General features: G+C 36.4%; 1 protein-coding gene across 4 annotated transcripts in view; it reads right to left on the reverse strand.

Moving 5' to 3' along the window:
* Positions 1-25,651, reverse strand: part of CEP128 (centrosomal protein 128) — a 349,655-nt gene that overhangs the window by 43,201 nt on the left and 280,803 nt on the right. For all 4 annotated transcript variants that reach the window (XM_045823801.1, XM_045823799.1, XM_045823798.1 and 1 more), the window contains one exon: positions 11,706-11,729. In XM_045823801.1, coding sequence (XP_045679757.1) covers positions 11,706-11,729 — 24 coding nt within the window. The remainder of the gene's footprint in view (positions 1-11,705; positions 11,730-25,651) is intronic.

Here is a 25,651-nt window from a genome sequence, read left to right on the forward strand (position 1 = left end):
AGAAAGCATTTCATATATATAAAATATTTTTCAAAAATACTTTTATTATGTTTTATAATATACCCTCATACTATCCTCATGATATAAAGCAAGAGATTTTTATTATGTTATTGATAGTGTTTAGAACATGACTATTAAAATACATGATCAAAGAAGGTCCTTAGAGAGGCGGTATAACTACTCATCAGCATCAAATATGAAGCTGTCGGTCTGAACTCCAAACACTGAGCAATTCAATAATACTAAATTCATCTGCTGGTGAAGTTAACATTCATTATATAGTTTCTCAGTGATACGTTCCCTGTGTCACCGTGTTTATGAAAAAACTGACAGGGCTGTAAGAAACCATTACTGCAAGTTGAAGTAAGTCTTACGTTTTTTATTTGGCCATCGCCTTTTGCCACAAAGTTGCAACTCTGAATAAAGAGCCTATTTGTTTTCATAGCATTTTCTTCATTTGACCATAAGCATGGTCATGTTGTAGAAATGCAATCCTCTGAAGATGACCCCATTATTGGAAAACATACATATTTTGAAGCTGGCTAACACAGAATACTGGCTCTGTGTTTTGGGACAAGGTAGCGAAAGGAGAATGTCTAGATTGTTGCAACCAAGATCCCTCATGAGAGATTCATGAGGACATTTCCGCTTGCCCTCGATGCGAATATACAGAAGGTAGGCGAACATTAGAGCAGTGGGAAACTTGGCAGAACGGGCAGCACAGGGTTTGTGCAAAACCTTTTTCCGGTTTCAGTTTGAATGGGTTCCCAGGAAGTGTCAAGTTTGAACAAATCCAAAATTTTACAATGTAGCTCAGCCAAGACTGCTGAGATTCACCTGATTCTGGGTCAAAACTGTACAGAGCACACTGCGTTTTATTTGGTGGCAAGCCAATTTGACGGAACCTTCCAGGCAACCTCAATGAAGAGGCAAGTAGCCTTGGCAAAACCAAAAATGAACCTAACTTGATCTTTGGTTTTGAAACAGTAAGTTCTGGCTTTATAAAGTGATAAATGCAAGTTTTACTTAGCTTTAAGATTCTTACAAATAGTTAGAAGAAGCACTGCAAATAATTAACAGTTATTTGGCCAGATTTATGTACTCAAGTCAGTTCTTTCCTGAGCTTAATGGGGACACTGGAGTAAGTACATTAACTCTATTGGGTCCATGTTCTCCTAAGTACCCTAGAGCAACAGTTAGCGTTGTGACAAAGAACAATGACTCTTCTTCAACAACTCATGTCCCTGTAGAGTAAACTGCACATGTAGTAGGATGACGCACAGTTGATAGCTAGATGCAGGGTGGGAAGAAAAGGAAATTAAACATAAAAACTCTAACAGCCATTGTCTATTCTAACAGCAGACATGTGAATTAAGAGTACAAAGCATCGCTCAGTCATCTCCATAGAGACATACGGGCATATTCCTGTCCTTGGACACCAAGATCGTGAAGATAACTGGCATGCCCAGTTCAAACCTGTTACCACTAGTATTAGCTGAATGAATCCTTTAGAGTTGTGAGAAAGACTCTAACACGACTCGAAAGATAAAAATCATATTTCTAAAAGTTTTCCAGTGTTCTGTAATTTTTCTTAACACAGGAAAATGTATATATGCTTTTCTCCATATAGCTACAGGTTAGCATTTATCCTCTAAGTAATATTATCTCTGTAAGTATACCTTATTGAAGATAAGGGAGATTAGATTGTTTTAAATAACAGGGTTTTGAGAAGCTGATTAAATGCTGACAAATTTCAAATATATAATTACATATTGGCTTTATGGCAATAGTTTTCAAAATTTGAGTAGATATTCCCTAAATAAATTTTAAACCACATATCTCCATTGTACCCCCCCCCCCCCCATTTTTAAGCTGTCTAAACGTTTCCATCATATGTTTAAATAGTTGTAAAGGATGAAATTTCTATAATATTGTAAATATTGACATATTCAAAGGAAACTTTATTATTCATATAAACTTACCCAGTGAATTTTAAATAGTTCAATAATTTGTTGAACTATGTTGATTCCACCATTTAGCCACTTAGAAAATAACTGAGATCATTTTTAATTTTATATTGTTCCTCTTCCCTTTGAATTTATTTCCAATCTTTTTCTCTTACAGACTTTTATTCTAATATAAACTATATTTATGCTTGCAAGACCTTTTATTGGCTAGCCTATCATACTACTATCATACAGAGAAGATAGGCCATACTTCTCTGTAAAAAAAAATAAAATAAAACACATATATAGAGAAAAACTGATTTTTAAAACTGCTTGTGGCAATAATGCTCTAAGTGTTATATATTTTTGTGGATTGAATTATTAAAATTGAGTATACTAAAAATGTAAATGTAAAAAAAAACAACCTAAATGTTCCAAAAGTGTATTTGTTAATGGGATGGATATATCTTCCTATTCTCCCACACTCAAGTAGCTCATATATCCCTGGGCAAATGCTAATTTTTGTTTAGTGATGACAGGGGTCAATTTCACCTATATATGTTATTTCTATAGGTTCAATCACTGAGAAATCTTATTCACATAAAAAAAGTACATGAGAATGGAAATAGTTTTGTCATAACAATATCACTCAATTTCTTGAATGCCTTCCTAGTTTTATGCAAAGATTACATAGTGATCTGTCATCAAAAATTAATTTTAATGATCTATTAGCTCAATTACATCCTCCCTTCAATTTTGTTGAAAGCACAGCATTAGAAACCACTTGACTTGCCAAAGGATTGTAATGTTGTTATTAAGGCCGTTCACTTTCTGTTTCTGGAAAGTATATCAACAAGACTTTATTTATAAGACCTATCAAATGACCAAAACTGTTCCTCTTTTGCTGGTATTTCATTAAACTCAACATAGGCAAAAGGAATTTAGGAAAATAAAAACTTTGGTAATTTTAATACCATTCTACGAGTATAAAAATTTTAATACATTTATTTTATCTTAACATTAAATACATTTTCATCAAAATCTTAGAGCTGCAGATTGACAAAGCCAATTCTCATGGTCACATCAACCAGCCAAATCAGTTTTATTTTTCAGCAGAAAATAGTCTCAACTTCATTTTTCAATTTGATGAAATGTGTTGATGTGTCTCTGTGACAACTGTCTCACTTTTCAATTATAATTCTAAGACAGATAACTAGATAAGACATGGGCCAGATCAGGGTTTGTCACCTGGATGAAATAAAACACTGCTGCTTTCAATTACATCTTCCCTACACTTCCTGGTTCTGTTTCTGGAGCTATACATTCTCTGATTATAAGAGGACGGCAGAAGATATTGGGTCATTACAGAAAACTGTCATTACTCCTCCTCAACACCAATTAATGATACATGTCAATTTCAGAACACCCCACTGCCAAATGCCCATATGTCTAATATAATTGTCTTATCAAAAATACACAAGGTCCAGCAGAAGTAAGGCCTGCTTGAGTGTAGTTGGTAAGGTAATGATATGGGTTTAATAATTTATAGTTTTAATGTGAACATTTCACCTCAAATGTCATATAGTGTGCTTGAGTGTGATACTGGTATGTTACAGAATTGCATGCTTATGATTCTGTAATAAAAGATTTTGTGATAAAAAAAAAGAGGTGTTATTTGCACCAAACCCTGTATAAGGGAGACAAATGGTAATGGGAAAAAGAATACAATAAAAATAACAAAAATAAAAAGAGCTAAAAAAAGGAAATATATAAAAAATATGTACAACTAAGGGGCAAGAAGCCTTACCTGAGTGACTTAATTAAAGGAGGGCATGAAGGCACCAAAATCTTAAACTGCCTCTAGTCTGGCACCTGACGTGCCTAGGGGAGCTGCCACCACGGGTCCAGGATAGAGGAGAAGCAGGCCTTTTGTAAGGTGAGAGCAGATTACGAAATGTTGCCGTGGCCTCTTCCAACAGAGCCATTTTAGGAGAAAATGTGTGTAGTAACAGGCATCAGGATTCCACGTGCACGCATTTCTGTTTCTGAACAGAAGGGTTCTCGACTGGCCTATTTATATATTCCTGTGGCAAGCCTACCCTATCTTAATTTCCACAGCTTTCATAGGGGTTGGAATTTTTTAGGAAAACTCCCCTACCTTTTTCTTCTTCAGAACTGTCTTTGCTACTCTAGAGTGTAGTCTTTATCAAGGACTTGCATTTTTTGTCATTACATTTTTTCCTATGTACTTTACATTTTTGTTATTTTCGTATTGATATACTTTTAGTTACATTTTCTCAGTGCCAGTGCTGGAGTGAAAAGTAAAAGAGACTTTCACACACTGGTTTTTTATCAAACAAACTTGTTAAACTCTCTTTATTTTTCATAATTTAACTCTAGATTCCTATATCATTTTACAGACAACATTATTTGCATTAATGATACTTTTACTGTGCTGAGTAAGACCACTTGTTAGCATCTAATAGAAGTTGTGGCATGGGTCATCTTTTGCTTTTCCTGGCCTGAAAGATGGACTTTCAAATGCTAAGGTGCTGGAAGCAACTTAAGTGCCCACCAGTAAATGAGTAGATCAAAAAACTGTGGTATGTTTACACAATGGAAGTCTATGCAGTGGAAAGAAAGAAGGAGCTCCTACCCTGTGCAACAGCATGGATGGAACTAGATAGCATTATTCTAAGTGAAATAAGCCAAGCAGTGAAAGACAAATACATATGATCTCACTTTAATTGGAACCTAATCAACAAAACAAACAAGCAAGCAAAATATAATCAGAGACTTTGAAATTAAGAACAAACGGACAGTAACCAGAGGGGAGATGGGAGGGGATAATGGGGGTAAAGGGGGAAGGGTTTTCAGGAACAACTATAAAGGACATATGGACAAAACCAAGGGTGGGTGGAATCAGGGGAAGAGGTGGGGATGGCTGGGGTGGAGGGGGGAGGTGTGGGGAAAAGGCAGAAAACTGTACTTAACAACAATAAAATTTAAAACTATTTAAAAAATGCTAAGGTAATATCTGCCATATGTTTTTTCATATGACTTTTATTAGATTAAATGAAGTTCCTTTCAATTCTTAGTTTGCTAAGACATTTATGATGATGATAATGATATCATGGGAATAAATGTTTCTTATCCATTTATTGAGATGACCTTATTATTTTTCCTTAATCTTTCACTTTGGTGAATTATAAGGGTTGCTTTTCTCTATTAAAACAACTCTGAATTGCTGGAATAAACTTAACTTATTCATTGTGAGCTATCCTTTTACTAATGTATTCCTGGTTTTATTTTGCTAATATTTTATGTATAATATTTTTGCATCACGTTAATGTGAAAAGTCCCTTACTTTCCCCGTTATACTTTCTATGTCTGGTTTTGTCTTGAAAGTTACTCAGCTCGTAATGAGTTAGGCATGTTCCCTCTTTTTCTAGTTTCTGGAGGAGTTTTTGTAAGGTAAAATGATCTGTTCCTAGAACATCTGATAGAACTATCCAGAAAATTATTTGGCTGTGGTGGTCCTTTCTGGAGAAAGGTTTAATTGATTGAAAATTCTCGAGCACTGGCTGGTAAAGCTTAGTGGATTGACTGCAGGCGTGTGAACCAAAGTGTCACTGGTTCGATTCCCAGTCAAGGCACATGTCTGGGTTGCAGGCCAGATCCCTAGTAGGGGATGCACAAGAGGCAACCACACATTGATATTTCTCTCCCTCTCTTTCTCCTTCCCTCCCCCTCCTCTATAAATACATAAATAAATAAACAAATAAATATCTTTAAAAAAGTTCTTAATTTATAAAAAATTGTTGATAAAACGTTGTATTCTTTTCTAAAATTTAGTTATGGTACTATTCACGTTATTTGTCTTAGTTTTGACAAATTATATTTTCTATGAATTTGGTTATTTCTCCTAGTTTTCAAATGCATAATTACAAAATTATTCACAGTACTCTTGTATGTGGTTAAGTTCTCCAATAACTGTAGTTATATTCTTTTTTCCCTCATTATATTGCTCATTTATACATTCTCTCTTTTATTCTTCATCAGTCATGTTAGACATTGGTCTTTTTATTTTTTAAATAACCAACTTCACTTTCTTGGACTTATCTATGCATGTATATTTTCTATTCATTTTTTAGAGTCTTTTCTCTATTTTTTTCTTTCCTTTGCTTTTTAAAAAAAATCCATTGTACCATCCTTTTAATATCTTAGTTTGGGTAATAAGTTCATTAACTTTTATCCCTCTTTTGCAACATAAACATTTAAGCCTTTATGTTTCCCCATAAATACTATTTTTGCTGTGTCATACACATTTTAATAAATAATATTTTTATTTTCATTCAGTTCTACATATTTTATAATTTCCACTATAATTTATTTTTACCTTGAGATATTTAGAAATTTACTTTGAAATTCCCAAAAGTCTATGGCTTATCTTGTTCTCTTTTTGAATCTTAGAGATACATATAATCATGTCACTAACTTCCAGCTCATAGGAATGAACAGAAATGGTATGTGCAACCTCTGGTTTTCACCAAAGGGAAGTTCCATGCTCTCCCTCTCTTTCATGTAGTTACAGTGCAGACTTAAGGGCTGGAGACAAATAGAATGGGCATCTTGAATCACAATGGGGAAGCAGTATATCAAGGACAGTGAAACCAAAAGTCTTGGGGCCTGGGTTTCAGACACCATACCTGCTATGGACACCATATATTTAGATTGTTACATAAGAGAAAAATTCATTTCTATCTTACATAACCCACTGTTATTTCTGGATTTCTCTGTTAACTGAAGTCATACTTAACTCTAACACAAATATACAAGAATCAAAACTACCATGATCTTAATGGAAATGAAAATAAGGCAGATTTGAGAGGTGATATGAAAAATTGAATTTATATCATCTCCAAGCTGAACTGCCTTACATTCCCTTTAAACTTCCTAAAATGACTCTTAATGTCCTGTCTATAATTCTTCTCCCCTGGCCTCCCACTTTGTAAATTCGCTAGTTCTCTCTAGTCAAGGACATCCAGTTTATCCCCACCTTTCTGGTGTGAACTGTCCCAATCCCTAATTTTCCAAACACGTTCCTAAAGCTGGATTACCTCCAATGTGTACTTTCCTCACTCCTACCTGCAGTCTTCCCCCACGCTGCTCTATCCTGCACCCTACTACATTTGTGTTGCTACATACCACGTTTAACAAGCCACAGCCCAGTTAAAAACCATTAATGGTTCACTACTGGCTAAATAGTGGTGCTACTACCTTTCACCTGCTAACCTTGCAATGCACATGACAGAGAATGCAAGCTGATCACGGCACTCTTTCCAAAACAGCAGCCAGAATCCTGCCCAACAGAATGTTTTAATATTGAGTTCTGACAAGGAGGAACTGGCACTCAGGAAGAAATCCCTTTGTATCCCTAATGCAAAATATCAAGTCTAAAGTACTTGGTCTGTATTTCAAAACTCCAAAATACCTGATTATGTTCTTGGAGTGCTATCTTGTTAGAACCTACCAAAAAATATGTGAAAGACTTTGAAATGGAATAAAAACTTATTAAGTGTCTCCGATAAATGGGGGAAGGGTTTTTAGGAACAACTAGAAAGGACACATGGACACAACCAAGGGAGGCCAGAACCAGGGGAGGGAGGTGGGGATGGTGGGGGTGGGGGGAGTGGTGGGAGGAAAATGCAAACAATTGTACTTGAACAACAATAAAATACTAATTAAAATGAAAAAAAAAAACCCTAGTTTTTGCCTAACACACTCTTCTTGGTATTCTGATTCTTCTAAAGCACAGGTGGCAAACACAAGGCCCTAGGGCCAAATCCCACCCTCCACCTTGTTTTATCTGGCCGGCACCTTGTTTCTACCCAGCGGCAGCACCAAGCTCTCGCTTAAGGAGTAGTTACATTTACACAGTCCTGAAATTACATTCGGCCCTCTGAAGGTAACAGTGAGGCTGATGTGGCCCCGGGTGAAAATGAGTTTGGTACCCTGTCCTATGGGATCTCTGTACCTGTCGGTGTCTTTGAGCTCTTTGTAACTCTGAATTGTAGATAACCGATGGCGATGCAAACAATTCTTGTTCATAGATACACAAATAAATTTTGTCCAGGGAGGTCCAGTTGATTTCCTCCCTCCACTGTGGAAAAGCCAGCTTTGCATCTATTTTAAATTCTTCAGTGCTCTTTAGTGCCTAGGTATGTGCGGTTCACTGTTCCATTCAGTCATTTATAACACTTACTCATTCTCCCATTAATTAACAAGTTAAGCAAACTCATTTGTCATTAGCTCATTTTTTAATATGTATGAGTCATGATTTTGTGATTTTACCCTTTAAAAGCATCCTTTTAACAAAGTCTTTGTTCACTACTACCTTCCAAGTCTGTATCCTCACTATGGAATGACTTCCCTGGCTCTTTCTACCCCACACTACAGATTCTTCTCATTTCAGAGATGCTTCTGGTCCCCTAAAACTAATCTAATCATGTCCTCAAACTACAAAATCTATTATTTTTCATAACGAACCTACACTGCCAATGGTGTCTTAATTTATTTTTCAATTATTTTTTATTCATAATGGCTTCTACAATATGTATTACCCGTTTCATTCATGCACCATAGTGTATTTTTATCTGACATCATTAACTGATTTATATATAAGTAACTTCTCTTCTAAATTAAAGTGTAAGCTCCTGGAGAGAACCGATCACGATTTGTTTTTCCTCCTCTTCAGAGACAATGCACTGCTTTACACAGTGCCCAATAAACACCTGCTGTGAATGCCATTCATGGCCCATGATCTGGGCTCTCCAGCAAGATCTTTTTCAGGCTATCGCTTAGTCTTTATTTGGGAAATCACCTGCTATATTTTGGATGAAGGTGGTTTCTTCTTAGCAAAATTCACACTAAACTTTAATGAAAATTGTTAGTTTCTGTGAAACACCCCATAAAGTACAGTGCTGATCAGAAATGCTAGGAAGGAAAAGGAATACATTAATCTACCTCTGGGAGAATTTTCCCCCTAACTAATGGACTCGTATATACTGATACTCTACAAACCTTTACCCCTAAGTGCTCTTACGTACCCTTCTTATGTGAAGGTCAAACACGTTCAATTCAGGATTCATCATTTCATGCTACAGACATTTATTGTCCACTACACAGAAATTTTTGACAGGCCCTGGGATGCATTTGCAAGTAATTTGTCATTTTTAATCCAAGAAGCTTACCTGCTAGTGAAGGAGGAAAGGGGCAAATGGAGGAAGAGGAGGAAAAATGGACACAGGGGTGTGGCCTAAGCATTCAGATAACTGGTGACAAGACCAACCAGGGTGCTCATTACGATGAAAAGACCATCTTATGTTTCATAATCTATTATAACTACTGAAGTTTTAAAATCAATCTACTGTAAATACTAATGAAACAATGGAATGCCAGACTTTGGCAGATTCCAATCACCATAATATACACCCCCATTCAATGCCTTATGTGCCCTTAACCACCAACCCAGCCAAATGTAGACCACCAACACTTTCTTATGGTTTAAGTGCTGAGTAATGAGGGAATAACAGATGATCTTAAGATCACTTTCAGCATATCTGACCTTATGAACTGTAAAATGCTTTAGCAGTTGAGTGGTCTACCAGTGCATGTAAAGTCAAAGGACTTCATAATATTTGAGCATTAACATTATTACTTGAGCACATTCATTTTTATGGTTTTACTTAATTACTTCAAATTAAACCCATCTTGAGAAAATTGGCACTATAAAAATCCTATTCCATTTAATCAATTTTTATTTTTCTCATGACAACTTTTTATTTTTACCTTTATTCCTAAAGGAATCCTTAGAATAAGGCACTTATAATTCTACTCCACAGTAGTTTTAGTAAAGAGATTATATAAATAAAAAAAGACTAACAAGTACTAATGAATGTTATAGGCTTTTTGTTATTGTTGATATAATTTTCAGCTTCATGTGGCATACTGGTATAACTAAAATGTTTAAATAAGAAACAATAAACAATCACATAATGATAATGATAAGCTAACATTTGGTTGGTTCTAAATATTTTCACATATACTTTCTCTCTTAATGCTCACAATTTAATATAATAAGTTTACTTATAATCATGTTTACAGATGAAGAAATCAAGGGACAAGCAATCTGCTAAAACGTCATATAAGTGGCATTTTGTATGCTGAGCTTAAATCCTCAAACTCAAAATTTCTGTTCTTGTTCATACTTTTTAAAAGAGCATTTAGTTCATAAGCCAAATCCTGTTGGCAAGACACTCCCTAAGGTTAAGTAAAATATATGTGGAGGAACACTAAACATTTTATTCCCCTACAATGTCATCATGCTGAAACTGAGAAGGTCAGTGTACTTTCCAAATGGCCCAGTTAAATCTAAGGAATAGATTATTTACCGACGAGGGTCTGGACACTGTCAATCAAAGTCACTTGTTTACACAGGACTAAAATGTGCTCAATTAGCATCTTTCCATTCCTCACTCTCACAAAATAAATATTTCATTCTTCATTAGCCTAATTGTTTAAAAGTTCCTTATTTTTTCCTGTTCCTTAAATATATGAAAATCATCACTAGGCCCAAGACACTCTTAATATTTTTGTGTCTTTTCTTAAAGTCTTTTTTAACACAAAATATGTATATTTAATACTTGTATCGTACTCTCCATTATACCTTTATATACCACTGTCCCCTCACGTAACAGCATGCTAATACTTACTTTTTAAAAATATGACTTTTTATGGCTGAATAATATTTCATCATAAGGTGGTACCATAATTTATTTAACTGTTCTTTCAATTCATATGGCTTTTATTATAAAAATGTTTCTTTATAAAAGTAATACAAAACTTTAAAAACAGGATAAATGAAATCACAGCCCTAATTCTTGTCTAACAAGTCACTTTTATGAGTTTTGCTCATTCTCTTGTATTCTTTTCTCACATATCTCTCATTTAATGTTATTATGAAAGTACACATGATTTTATGCATTGAATTTGTTTCCATTTAACATTGTATTATATGTCTTTTCCATAACTGTTGTGGCAAAGTGGGAGGAAACCCTACACTACATCTAACCATTACTTTATTATCAAACAAAAAGCCACGTCCCCTTTTTATTCTGAAGTCATCTAAAATAAATCATTTTTCAGTTAATACTACTGGTATGTAGTCTTTACATTCATGTACTTAAAAAATATTTCTTAATACTACTAGATCCCTGCAAGTAATATTATTGAAAAAAAGCTGACCAGTGTTTATCGTTATTTTTTGTATTAGTAAAAATGCTGTAAAAATATTAAAGTTGAATATCTGGACTCCAAAATACATATAGCATCCTGATCTCAGTTTTTTATCAGCCAGTCCTTTTAGTGACTGAGGAATACAGAAACAAATATACAGGGTATTGATTACATTTAAACTAATTATATTTTCCATAAATTAATATATCTTCGCATCATCAGAATAAAGAGAGCAGTGTCCACTTACATGTGCACATTTTTGTTTTGTTTTTTTTTTTTTTCATTTTAAAAGTCTGTATCCACATACTGTTCACATACAATTTAGCTTGTTTTAACCTTTGAGTTCCAGATGCAGTTTTGGAAATGCTCCCTGGAACTGCTTCCTGTGGGGAGCGCTCTGAAACCCACCCCAGGACACGACAGCAACCCCGACAAAAGGACAAAGAAAATGGCCCCACTTACCGTTTCTAACACATTCACACGGTCCTGCAAATAAAGCATAGCATACAATTATAAAAACAAAGCCATTAAAATAATTTCAAGTTTATGTAATAGATTTCCTTTTTATTCTCAGCTAGTGATCACTTAGTTTTAAGATGTAAAAAATGAGGATTCAGGATGATCTCCGCAATAGGATGAACACAAGAGCACCACTATACCTTTTCTCACCTGTGCAAGCGTTAGGACTACAGGGTTTAAGTGCACAGCAAATACCACAGGTCCATATATAGTTACAAAATGGAATAGATTTTACTACTTTCACACTGGCAAATGTATTTGTCTACTGAAGAATATATAATATTAGATACATTTAAATACATCAACCACACATAGATCACAGTAGCGATACGAAAAAGGAATTTAGCAATATATCAGTTCTCAATTAGGTGTACAGCAGAGTTTGATCTCACAGGAAGGTCAAGTTCAGACATAAGGAGAAAAAAAAGAATACTTTATCAAATAAAATTAATAAGTAAATTGTTCATTAAAACAAGGCAAGAAAGATAAATGAGAAATACATGTTACTTGCAACCAATCCAGACAGGTCTTCATGGCTTAGAAGATTTTACAGAAATATTGGTCTGTAAAAGGATTACTGAGAGTAATGCTTAAAAAAATAAAGAATCAAGAAAACATTTGCATTCTCCATCCAGCAGTTGTATTCTCAACTCTTCTCAGAGCTGACAGCTACCCCCCGGGAGTTTTCCCAAAGACAGAAGGCTGAATCTGAGTGGGAGGAGAATCAAGATTTAAGAAAGTGGAAAGCCATCCTTTCCGGGAAGGGCAAGGCCATTTTTCTTCCTTTCCTTTCATTTTAAGCAGTTGGATGAGGTATGTGAAATCTTTTTTTTTTTTTTTTTTTTGTTAATTTGTTTAATCAAACTAATCATTGAGTCCCACAAGGAAAAGGGGCAGGTATGGTGCAGAGAGCCACTCAGATCAGGGGCCTCGCAGCAACACGGGGACCACCACAGACCCACGCCATGCGGGGGCAGGAAGAACGTGGCCCACATCTCCGCTCCCTCAGCCTCACCGAACACAGCTCCCGGCCCCAGTCTGAGGACTTCTGCAACCCAGCCTCCGAGCCTCAAACTGGGGGACTTGGGTTGCACATTTCTACCCTTAAACATTTGGCTGTGTGGGTACAAGTTAAGTGAACAAATTATGCAAAATCAGCCCACAGCAGATGGTTTTTAGCAATATACTCTGTTCAACTACATTTTGTTGGCACACTTGAGAGGACCTCACCCTCGAACCCAGAGTTTCATGAAGTAACTGCTATTTTGCTGGTGACTTGTGGGCTGTCACATTTGAGTGCTTCATGATAAATGCACCTAATGTCTCAAGTGGGCTTTGATATGTTGTTGCCAGGCATCTTATTCACAGTGTATCTGGGACAAAACCATTTGGCAATACTTTATCATCCTTGGCAGACTGAACAGAACCTCATTAGATGCCTCAAGGAGACAGAAACAGCCTTTGTACCACATCACGTTTATATGAGCCATCTCAGAAGGCTCAATATTTTCAGAGCCACTGTTTGGGCCTTAAGTTTTTCCCATAACATGTATTTATGGGCACATATTATTAGAGATTTGCATATTTTAAAAAGCACATATGCAGCTGGTATGTAATAAGTAATTTCATATGATGTCAAAGCAGAATTGAATTAAAATATGTCTAAATTCATAACTCAAGTGTTTGGCAAAAATAAACTTGAATATTTGTTACAGGATTTTAAAAGAAACATGTACCGTTGTGGACTACACATTTTATCCTAATGAAATTCACATGCTGAAACCCCCAAGTGTGATGGCATATGAACACGTGGCCTTTGGAAGATAATTAGGTCGTAAGGACAGAGCCCTCAAGATGGAACTAGTGTCCTTATAGGAAGACACATGAAGACACTTGCTGCTCTTTCTGCTCTCTGCCATGCAACAACATAATGAGAAGATGGCCTTCTCCAAGAACCAGATCTGCCAGCACCTTAATCCTGGACTTTCCAGCCTCCAGAACTGTAAGAAATAAGTGTTTGCTGTGTGAGTCACCCAGTCAATGGCCCTGTAATTTGTTATTACAGTCCAAGCTGACTGAGAAGACCTGTGCCTGGTCTGTAAGACTGTTGAGAAATGGTAAAAAAAAAAAACCTCCATTTTGTTAAATTATAAAGGTCAATAAATGATTTTGATATTGATACAATTTACTTACGTGTATTTGTCTATAACCTACTTCATTCCCAATCAATAATTATTTTGATGCAATTTACTTATGTCTTTAACTGACTTCATTCCAATATGGTACTAAGACAGCTTTCCATAAAAAAGTACATATTCAGAAAAAGAAAATTCAGGAAATAGAAACATTCAGTGTATTAACCTAAACTTAAATAATCCAATTTGCCAATCAATAACTAACAGGATACCAGCCATTGAAGCCAATTAGTGAGCTCTGTCTAAATGTAGTTTTTTGGTCTTAATTTTAAGACTTTAAGTAAAAAGAACCTACACCTAGTCTTTATAAACTTATTAATTTGCTTTTAAAATTTAAGAAATATATTTTGTAATTTAAATATTTATAGCCAACTTCCTTTTTGGCAGACAATGTTGGTTATTATAATTCTGTACGTAAAGGAATTAGGCTACTGCACACCCTTATTCTCAAATAAAATATCTGCATACTTTCTCTCTTGTTCTTATTCTTAAAACAGAGGTAACTTAAGCCAATTCTGTGGCATTAATACAATCTATAAAAATGCCCGTATATGTCCTAGAATTAACATGCAATTATAGCAGAATAAACTCTATTCTTCTTAACCTCTCCCACTCTTACTAGAACTGCAGTTGGAGTGTTTGGTTGTTGAAGTCTAATCTCCATTTCCACAGATTTGACCGTCAAGCTCAAATCAACCTTCTGGTTCAACACTTTCCCAGCTCCTCCTTCACAAACACCTCCCCCCCTGGCTCGAGCCTGGGTCCTGAAAAGGACTGTTAGGACTCTGAGAGTGGGGTTAGGAGGTGGGAAGAGTGAGATGCCCCCCAAAGTAATGAACTATAGGCACTCTCACTATAATCATATTTCAGGTGGGCTCAGTAAGACAGTGGCTCTCATTTGTGTAGTCATGGACTTGGACAGTCTAACGAAACTTGATCTTCTCCCCAGGACTGTACATTGCCCACCCCACACACATAATTCTGCACACACTTTCAGGGGAACTGCAGACTCTCTGAAGCCCACCCATGGGCCCTCAAGTCCTTTTACTCTAAATAAGATGTGAAATAAGATGTAAGAATATTATGTAAATAAATTATTTCATTAAATCAAATCTATTTCTCCTGTATGAAATATTTCTAGATAAATAATAGCAAAAACAAAGGGGAAAATGCCAATTGGGAGTGGAAGGTGCAACAAAAATCAAAGGAAAAATTTCCTTCAAGTATTCTGAACAAAAAGTTCTTGGGGAAAACAACCTGTTTTGTTGCTATTGCTTTTTTGGGGATTGGATATTATTCTCTTTTCCACTACTGTTTATTTCTAAGAAAGGAAAAGTCTAACACATAAAATAGCAACAATTATTTTACTGTTTACTCTTAAAGATTATAAATGTAGTCACTGCATTGTCACTGAGTTATAACGGAGCCAGCTGGTCTCACCAATGTGAATATTACCCTTATTTCCAAGGGAAAGCAATGCTGCTACACTCAACATGTTATGTCTATTTGACAGATCAAGTGGGGGAAGCCTATAGCATATTTACTACAGAAATATGTATTCTATTAAAAAATTCTTTAAATATGTATTTTATCTTTTTATGATGAGGTTAGTAACTTGCCTTGAGCTGTATATATTCCTTTGCTACTTGGTCATAACAGGGTATACACTGGAATTTATAACTGAACAAAGGCAAATTCATTAGTATCATTGGAAATGGGCAAAAATTTGTAGGCTAAGTTAGGATATGGGCACTAAATGGATCTTTAGTATCTGAATCCCTGATCATTAACAGTTTATTTGATTCAGCTGAGCCAATCAATTGGACACATTGATTCACACAATCCATCTAAGCCATGAATTGGAGGCCTAATAGGTCTAAATAATCAGAGTTCTTCTGTCTTTGCTAAGCATAGGCGAACAAGTCCAGTGGCTTCATTTTATCACAATAATGCAGCATTTTCCAAGAATACTTTAAATATATCCAGTAGCACATGAAAAAACATGATACTGGCATAAAAATATACCAACCATTTCTATCCCTTCCAAGGCTAAGAGGCTTTAAGAGTACAGTACAGAATGATTTTGGAAATTTCTCTGACACTGAAGGCTTATGGCAGACAGATAATTTTAAACAAGAAAAACCCACAATGGGGACTCCCTCCCATCACTGCTGGAAAAGCACAAAGCCTCTCTTCTGGAAGAAAGGTCCACCTGGCTTCTTCCAGAGAGACCACTGCATGGCATTTTCCCTGTCCGTGCTAACTCTGTTTCGTCAACACTCACATTTTACCTGCTACTTCCTATATGAACGATATAAAATTAAATGCAAATATGTACTGTTTCTTCTTGACGCATTTCCACGTAGCAATCCATTACACTTAACAAACTGCCAATCATTTTTTAATAAATAAAAGAGCTAGAAATAATTTCAAATGTATTCCTTTCCAAACTTCAAAATATTAAAAGAAAGAAAAGGCTGTTATTAACCACCACAGAAAAAGATCATTGTGTGGTGATTTAAAGCAAAGGAAAACAAAATAGAGATAAAAAATCACAAACGACCTGAACATTGCCACATCAAAAAAGATACAGAATATAGCATAAGTTGGCTCTGAATTACCAAATGAATAAGCAATCTACACATAAAATTGTATTTGGTCTATTAAAAGTCAGACCACGTTACTCTATACTTGTGAGAAACTTTAGGGTGGGTGCTGCTACCCAGCTGGCCGTGGTTTCCCAAGCCCCAGTGTTGGAGTTAGCCATCATTAAGTACTGGTAGTCAGTCTTCGTAAACTCACTTCACTCGCTGCTTATGAGCCCTTTTCAAATAATCTACTTAAGGGTCCAAAATAACAAAATATTGAAAAGGAAACCACAGCATCAAGATTTTGTCTAAAATGTTGTCAATATGAATTCCTGGATGTTTTGACTTATCAAAAAAAAAAAGCCTGTTTAAAAAGATACATTTCCTTGCACAGAGGCCGGTAATGTTCTTTGCTATCTGTTTTTCACCCAGAAAGTAGAAAATCAGAAGCAAGAACAATCACAAGACTTAAGAACAGAGTCAGAGTGTGTGCTCCACACTTCTGATCTGTCTGCCCATCCGCCACTATTGCCCTGACCGAGCCCAGCGGCGCTCAGCTGTTCTGTCCTTCTGCTGTGTTCCCAAGCTGGCATTTCTGGTTTGCGATCTTGTTTGTTATGAGGCCATTACGGACCATTATACTTCAGTCTGACACCCTTCAGGAAAGGCTGACTTTGCACTGACACTGAAGTGGGATGAGTGCCTGGGCTCGCAGGGTGGGAATGCAAATGAGGTGGAAGAGAAAGACAGGCAAACGTGGCTCTGTTGGTTTCTTTCAAGAGATTTCATGCTGGAACATGTAGCCAGAAGTTAGGTACGGGTTTGCTGAAAGTCCCTTCAAACACTTCCAGTCAACTGTATGAAACTAATACCAAAAAATCTCAGATTCACCCTTTATATTTCAGACCACAAAGCAATGCAGTGAGGTTTAATCTTTTTTCCTTGAAAATGGAGAATTGCTTTAAGATTCTTTGAAGCACAAATGCAATGTGATGCATAGGCAGGGGCCTACAGGATAAAACTACAAACCAAATGAAGGGCAGGAGACACAGAATTATCTTACCCTTGGAAGTGGTTTCAGTTCCGCAGTGAAACTGCTAGAACCAGGTATCAAGAGTTTAGTGAATGACATTTGGACTGGGGAACAACTAAAATTTATTTGCAGGTAATATAAAGGCTATGATGGTGGTTAGGGGCAATGCAAATGACAACCAATGTAATTTTAAAGATTGACTGTCCCTCAAGAGAGACGTAGGAACTGGAGTTGAGTAGTAGGGGGAGAAAGCCAACAGCCTAGAAGCCAACACACCATGTGATTTTTTTTTCCAAGGATTTACATTTTAAGAAATAAAGTGCATGTCTCCCGTTGTGAGGTTAGTCATACATCAGCTGAATGTGCTCTGAACTCTTATGCAAATCATAGTGCAGTGGTGATTAAGGCATAATTTATGAGTAGGTTCATGTCATACAGAACTTGTGGAAACAATAGGGTGTGCTTTTTTTTCAAGGTGTGCATATGACTGTCACCGAACAGAGCTGGTCTAATGAGACTCCGTGAGGCTGACATTTCCTTTGTTGCCCTCAAGGGCAAATATCTCCCGGCTTCCAGGTGAAGAACGTTCACAAGGAAACATACATAACCATAGAACCCTATGTCCCCAGCTCCTTCCTCCTGAATATTTGAATCACAGCTCTTGATTGCTGGCTATCATGCATGTCACACAGTTGAGTCATTAAATGGTGCAGGCACTCAGTCTGCATTTGGAATTAAACTGCTTACCTTTGAGCAATTTCAATAATCCACATCCTAATTTAGATGCAGAGTCATTTACTCAATTCATCTCAGGAACTAAGCACAAGTAACATTATATTAGAGACTCTCACTCCCATTTCCATATTCCTTCTGCGGGCTTCTGAGTACAGGTACCTCTCACTGTTCTATACTAAAGAAAGAGGCTATTGATAAGGATAATCAAGACATAAGCAGATAGTTTTAAATAATATATTTGGCTAATGAGTTAAGTTTTTCTTATTTCCTACTTTAGTTTGACTATGATTAAAGCTATTATTAATCTCCATTTCCTAATATACAAACACAGGTACAAAGGGAAAGGTAGTTGAGGGATTTAAAACTAACCTTAGATTATCTACACTCTGACAATCAATGGTGATTATTAATACATAAGAAAAATCAAGGAAAAACCCAACAAACTTAGTCTTTTGTTGCACTTCTGGAAAGCATATCTGAAGGCTGACTTACAGTAAAATACAGTAAATGTATTTTGACTATTAGTTTTAAACATCCTAAATATTTCTACCTATGAAATACTTAACTGCTTTTTCTTCCATTCGAGCTTCACTCTGATTTTTCACTGCAGTCTGACTATCATCTTCCCAGGGTGGAAGGTTAAACTGTAGCTTTGGCTGTTTGAGAGAGATGTGAGTAAAGAAAAAGAGTTGGAAAGTGCTACTGTCTTAAAATCATTGAAAGCACTATAAATAGTAGTAACTATAAAAATAACACTGATAGGACCATAATAATTTCAAAACATTTTAATACTCGCATTTGGAAAAAATATCATATACACTTAAAAATTTTATTTACTGATTTTAGAGAGAGAGAAAGGAAAGAGAGAGAGAGAGAGAGATCAATTTGTTGTCCCACTTATTTATTATTTCATCGGTTGATTCTTGTATGTGCCCTGACTGGGGATTGAACCTACAACCCTGGTGTATTGGGACAATGCTCTAACCAATTGAGCTACCTAGTCAGGGCTCACGTTGTACTTTTAAAATAATCCCCCAAATAACTCCTTACCCAACTTAAACTCACGAATTTTAGGAAAATCATTACTTGAAATGTAAAACATTTTACTCCTTAGGATTAGAAATAAAGAGTAGTGATTTAATTCAAAGCATCGTCAATTGTCTTGTTTTCAAAATCATTCCTGGAAGGCACTGATCCTAAATTCCAAAGTCTATGAAATGAAAGAATAAATAAGCTAAGAGCTTGTTAGGCACACCTGGGCAGTTTTAGTCAGTAATGAAATCTACTTTTAATACTGACAACCTTACCTGTGGATAATGAAGCACTGATGTGTATGATTTTAAAAGTTCAGAAAGGTCTAATTACTCAAAATTATACTTTCCTTCCATATGCAAAATTATTTAAAATTCTACCAGTGCAAATGTATTCTTTGAGGAAGAACTCAAAAATTTATTCTTTGCCCACATCCCAGTTAGTTTTTTAAAAGGCAAACATCTGTGAGATCAAAAACCATTAAACTAGTTCATTCCAAGACAGGGGTCATCAGAGTAGGACAGTGGGTCAAATTCAGCCCACTGACTGTTTTTATAGGTCCATGAGCTAAGAAGGGTTTTTACATTTTTATTGGGTTGGCTAAAAATTTTGTTAGTTTTTTTCCGTACAATGGCTCTAGAAGTGCTTAGTTACCTTTAACTTCAATTGAAATAATTTTATTAGATTGTATTGGGACAGCTGTCATATCAGTATACACTTAAAAAACTTATCAAAATTGAGGAATTTTTTGTGTAGCCATTTTAATATTGAAGATGGAAGAAAACACACATTTTGGGGTATTGTGCTTTATGATTTCAAGAAAGGTAATAATGCAACTGAAATGCAAAAGATTTGTGCAGTGTATGGAGAAGGTGCTGTGACTGATCAAATGTGTCAAAAGTGGTTTCCAAAGTTTCTTGGTACTATTGACATTTTGGCCAAATAATTCCTTGCTATGGGGCTGTCTTATGCATTGGAAGATGTTTAGCAGCACCCCTGGCTTCGACCCACAAGACTAGAAGCCAATAGCAGGATAGAGCCAACATACTCAAAATATCCGAATCAATAAAGTTATTGGTATAAATGAAAACTGTGTCTTTATTTTACAGAAAAAACTAAACGGACTTTTTGGCCAACCCAATATTTGGCTGAAAATAATATCAAAGTACCATTTCATGACATGTAAAAATTACATGAAATTCAAATTTCAGTTTCCATAAATAAAGTACTGTTGGAACCTAGCCTAGTCCTCTGTTTATATATGGTCTACAGCTGCTTTTATTCCATAATGGCAGAACTGAATTGTTGTGAGGTAGTACACTGCTTGCAAGATCGAAAAGATGTAGACTTTGCCCTTTACAGGAAAAATGACCACCCTCTGTTCAAGGGTGTCGGTATCCTTTGAATAAATATATGGAGATAGATAAAGAAACTGCAGTGCAGGGTAGGGGCAGAGGTTTACTGTAGACAGGTGGGTCAGGTTAAGTTCCTACAAAGAGCTGACATTTGAGCCAAAAAAAAAAAAAAAAACAAGGACAAAATGAACCCTTAGGGAAAGACCTATGGGAAAAGCACGAGAGAAGGAGCAGCACACTCAAAGCTCCTGGAACACTAAAGGGTTCGTTTAATTTCAGGAACAAAGGGACTGGTATGCGTGTTGTGGCTATTAATGAAAACATCCGTTTAAATTACCAGGATCATAAAAAGCAACCTTATTTATTGAGAGGTTATTATTTGCCAAAAATTGTATCGGGTGCTTTCACATATGTTCTCATTTAATGCTAACAAAAAGTCTCAGTAGGCGAACATTATTAATTTTGTTCACTTAAAGTCAAAGAAACAGACTCAAAGATATTAAATGTATTGAATTCCACACTGTGATTTAATGTTGGAGTTTAGACTATAATCCAGGTCCACCTGAATTAAAAGAGTCCATACTAACTCTCAAAAACAAATTAAAGGTCACCTTTTAATATATATATTTAATAGCTCCGTGAAATGAAGCTAATGGAAATACCATAGCTAACAATGTAGTTTTATGAGCAAATAGACAATAAATGCCTTTTTATTACCATCGGGGCTATTTTGTGTGTGTGTGTGTGTGTGTGTGTGTGTGTGTGTGGAGATTAGGGGACAGACTGGAAAACTGCTCCAGAGCCTCTTTCTCAAAAGTACACATGCCAGAACCGCATTCCAGAATTTTATTTTCAACAGATGTCAGTTATCAGTATAACAAAACACAATAAAATTTAATGTTCAAATAAAAACCATTATTGGTACATATTTTTATATTTACTTACTATATAATAAAAGGGATTATATTCTTGCCATCTGCCTTTCTTAAGGAAGTGGCAAGTCCTTCTTACTCCCGGGCCTGACCCGAGGCCAGCTGAAGCACACACAGTCAACACCGCAGGGACCGCCCGAAGGAAGGACGGAGGAGAGCAGGGATCTGAACGCAGCTAGCTGTGCTGTTCTGCGGGGCAACGGCAGGCACGACCGTGCTGCTCCCCCCAGTCTTTCAGATCCGGCTGCAGGAGTTTAGATTCGTCACTGGCTCAAAAGGGCCTCTTCCCCCAAGCCTGTCCCATTTGTCACAAATTTGTTAGTTCTTTCGAACGGTGAAATGAGAACTTAGGATTTCAGTTACAACCAGAATGTACTAAAGACATGGAGTCTCTTCTAGGTAATAATTTTCTACTTCATTTTATGAGCAAATATAGAAATAATGTTAACAGACAGTTAATGTTATTTATTAGCATCCTAATAAGCCTTCATACTTCTAACGGTAAACATTAAACTTCAAACAAATTACATTTAGAATAGTAAGTGTAATGAAGACATTCTAGAATAGAAAAGCACTTCAGAATCAATTTTTTGAAAACAAAAGAATCACTGATTATGATGAACAGACAAAGGTATAAGAGGAGATGCTTATTAGTCATTCTTGCAGTTCATTTTAGTTTTATCACTTTTTGTACAATTTAAAATTTATGCAAACATTTTCAGTGTTGCCTTTAATTTTTGCCAGAATATTTTGAACCTGGTTTCAAACTGAAATCGAAGAAGCCCGAGGAGGGCTTTAATAACAACTTTCTTCAGTCTGTTTATTTAAAACATGATGAACAAGCAAAAAGAAAAGGTGCAGAATGGAAAAAGAAAAATGATCCCTTCTCCTTCCTAGAAGTGCTTGAGATCACTGGATTGTTCCTAATCTCGTACCAGGGATTAAAATCTTCCTCACATGCCAAGGGCCAAATATATATTTACATGATAGTGTCTCAGTTGCCGTGTGTGTATAAGCTTAGAGCCCAAGGATTTATAGTAGTTTCAAAGTTATAGAAAGGCAGTAAGAAGTTTCACCAATTTTAAGTCCCCAGTATTGCCTTAAATAAGGCATTTACTAACAATTATTTAGCTTTTTATGGTCTCTTTTTTGAGGAGATGGGAGAGTCAGTTGGTATTTTTTCACACTAAATGCTTGCTTTGTTTGCTAAAAAATCATCTTTGTAGAAAAAAAGGAATAAATTAAAAGAAAGAAAGGCCAGGAACTTAAACAAACAAAGTGTAGACATTCGGTTCGCCACAAGCCAGCTCATGAGGCATTAAGTACAGTGGTATGGAAGCCAGATTCTAATGCAAATCCTAGCCTGGCCACTTCCTGGATGCACAAGTGATGAGCCTCCGTAACTTCTTTACCTGTACAATGAGAATACCAGTATCTACCGTACAGGATTGTTGTAACAATAGACAGATGACCTATATTTAGAAGCTTGAGCACAAGTGCATGACACATAAGAACTGCTCATGAGCTATTAATATCATTCCTTAACAAGTCAGAGGGTTTTTCTTTTCTTCTCCTTGGACGCACAGACCATCACCCTCTGGGGTCAATTTGGCCCAATCTTGACAGGAATTAAGACGTGCTAAATAAGTATTTGTTAATAGAGTGAAACATAATCTTAGTGAGTTTTCAGGGCTCCGGCTTGGGGAACTTGTCTGCAGCATTTCTTTATATTCTGGAAAATCAGCCAGAAGCGGGGATGGGTGAAAGCCCTGAAGCGAGAACTTGAACTCCTTCCAGTGATGTTCTGTTAATGCTTCAAACCTCGGAGATTTGTTTTGTGAGTCAATGGAGGCAGTTTCAACCAGAAACGTACTCTTACTGAGCATTTATTTCTAAATTTGTTGTGCACAACTGTTTCATTACTTAAAATACTGCTTTTCACAGCTGTCAGTGTTATCAGGAGGTGGAAGACCAAACGGAGAACACGATGTTATGGCCGGATGTCTGCATGCCCCCCAAATTCATAGGCTGAAATCCTAACCCCTGACAGATGATATTCAGAGGTAGGAACTTTTGGGAGTGATTAGGTCATGAGGGTTGAGCCCTCATAAAAGGAACTCAGGGTGTTCTCTCTGTTCTCTGCCACATAAGGACAGAGCAAGAAGATGGCTATCTGTGAATCAGGAAGGTGGGTCCTCACCACCTACTAAATCTATGGATATGAATACTAAATACAGATAGCGCATTTGCCTTGATCTTGGACTTCTCAGCCTCTAGGTGGACTTCTCAACCTGTTCAACTCTGAGGAATAAATGTTTAGTTTAAGCTACCCAGTCTAAGGTGTTTTTTGTTGTAGCAGCCTGAATGAACTAAGACACACAGTTATCAGTACAAAGTTTAAGGCCAGTCTGGGAATGTGATGGGAGAAGAACAAGCAGATACACATTATAGAAAACAGTTTTGAAGTGATCACTTAATCTGCAACCCACAGTGGACTCATGGAGACAATGGCAAAACTCTCAGATAAGCTCAACACTGCAAAACATCATGACGTGCTTGATCATTTTCATTTTTCAAAAGAAAATGCACGCTGCTCTTCATATTAGTCCCAGTGCCCAGGGAGCCCAGAACTCTGACTCTGACAAAGGCACCAAGGGACGTTTTATGGAAATGTGGCTTTTCATGGAGTCAGCTGCAAAGGGCCTGGTGTACAGAGACAGATAAAATAATTTCCCTCCTTGGGAGAGCAATTTTTAAAATCTGTAACACATACTTTATTCATTTGCACTACCAAGTTTTTGAAACTTTCTGTCACTGAGTAAAATTTGGGCCTTTTGAGCTCAAAGACTACACTATGTCTTTGCATTTTTAAATGTTTCCAAATGGCATCTATTCTTTCAGAGGCTTTTTAAAAAGCTGGATGCAAGGAGACAGCTCAACCCTGAACACGTGTGTTTTCCGTCCCTCTGGACAAACAGAACTGGCCACGTTTTTATGTTTTTATCTTCCAAAGAAAATGACCTAGTCGATCAACTTCCGTATATTCAGACACATGAATACTTTCCTCTTGGGGCTTTCAATTTCCCAGTTTAATTCTGTCATAAATTTGGAATTATAATTAAATTGCAAATTTCAGGTAAAATAGGGTGATAAAATTTAATGAACGCAGACATTTCAAGTGGAATCTATTTTACTGAGCTTGGTTGCCTGCTCTCCTGAGGCTCCTTGACGCAGTCAGCGTAAGTGTGCTGATCCCGTTGGCTGAGGCCCTGCTGACCCTCACAAACTTCTGAAGCTTCGTCTCTTTTGAGGCCTCACATTGAATTTAAGTCTTAGTAAGCCTCCTCATCTTTTGACAAAAGAGATATTTGAATGAAGCATTAGGTCACCACTCCCTGAAAGTGGCAAAGGGTTGCCCAACCCTCCCATCCTCCATGATCACCCATGTTTTGTTTTATTTATGTTATTGTTCAGAATAGTTTTTATAAAAAAAGAGAAACACATACGCAGTGATTTGCCTATGTTCTGAGGAATGCATTTTGGGAAGAATGAGTAGGTATGCATTACACTTTGACATTTGGGCTTCTAGAATTATATGAGTCTGTTTATAAATCTTATGAGTCATCCTCAGAATGAACAGAATACTGAATTTACCTTTTAGTTTAACAAAGCCTTTAATTGTCAATTCTAATTTATCCACTTATTTAAATTAGGACTTATAAAATGTACTTTAGTATCTCCCAAGAAAATCAGAATTTCTGCGGAAATTTAAGAACTGCTTTAACACCTTCCAGAGGCCTGGTGTTAGGACACAGCACCCACTTTACCCTCATGTTCCCTTCGAAAGTGACTCAGGGACTCTTAGCCACCCTGTCCTGGCATTTCTCCCCACAAACTTTAAAATCTCCAAACCACAATGGGATTTGAAACTATACGTTATGGGCATTCTACAGTCAGGCAGATGTGACTGACAGCAAAGCCACAGAAATTCCCCATTTGGTCTGTCACTAGTCCAGCTC

Source organism: Phyllostomus hastatus, unplaced genomic scaffold (genome assembly GCF_019186645.2).
Source record: "Phyllostomus hastatus isolate PE091 unplaced genomic scaffold, TTU_PhHast_1.1 phas_scaffold_501, whole genome shotgun sequence".
NCBI classification, from domain to species: Eukaryota; Metazoa; Chordata; class Mammalia; order Chiroptera; family Phyllostomidae; genus Phyllostomus; species Phyllostomus hastatus.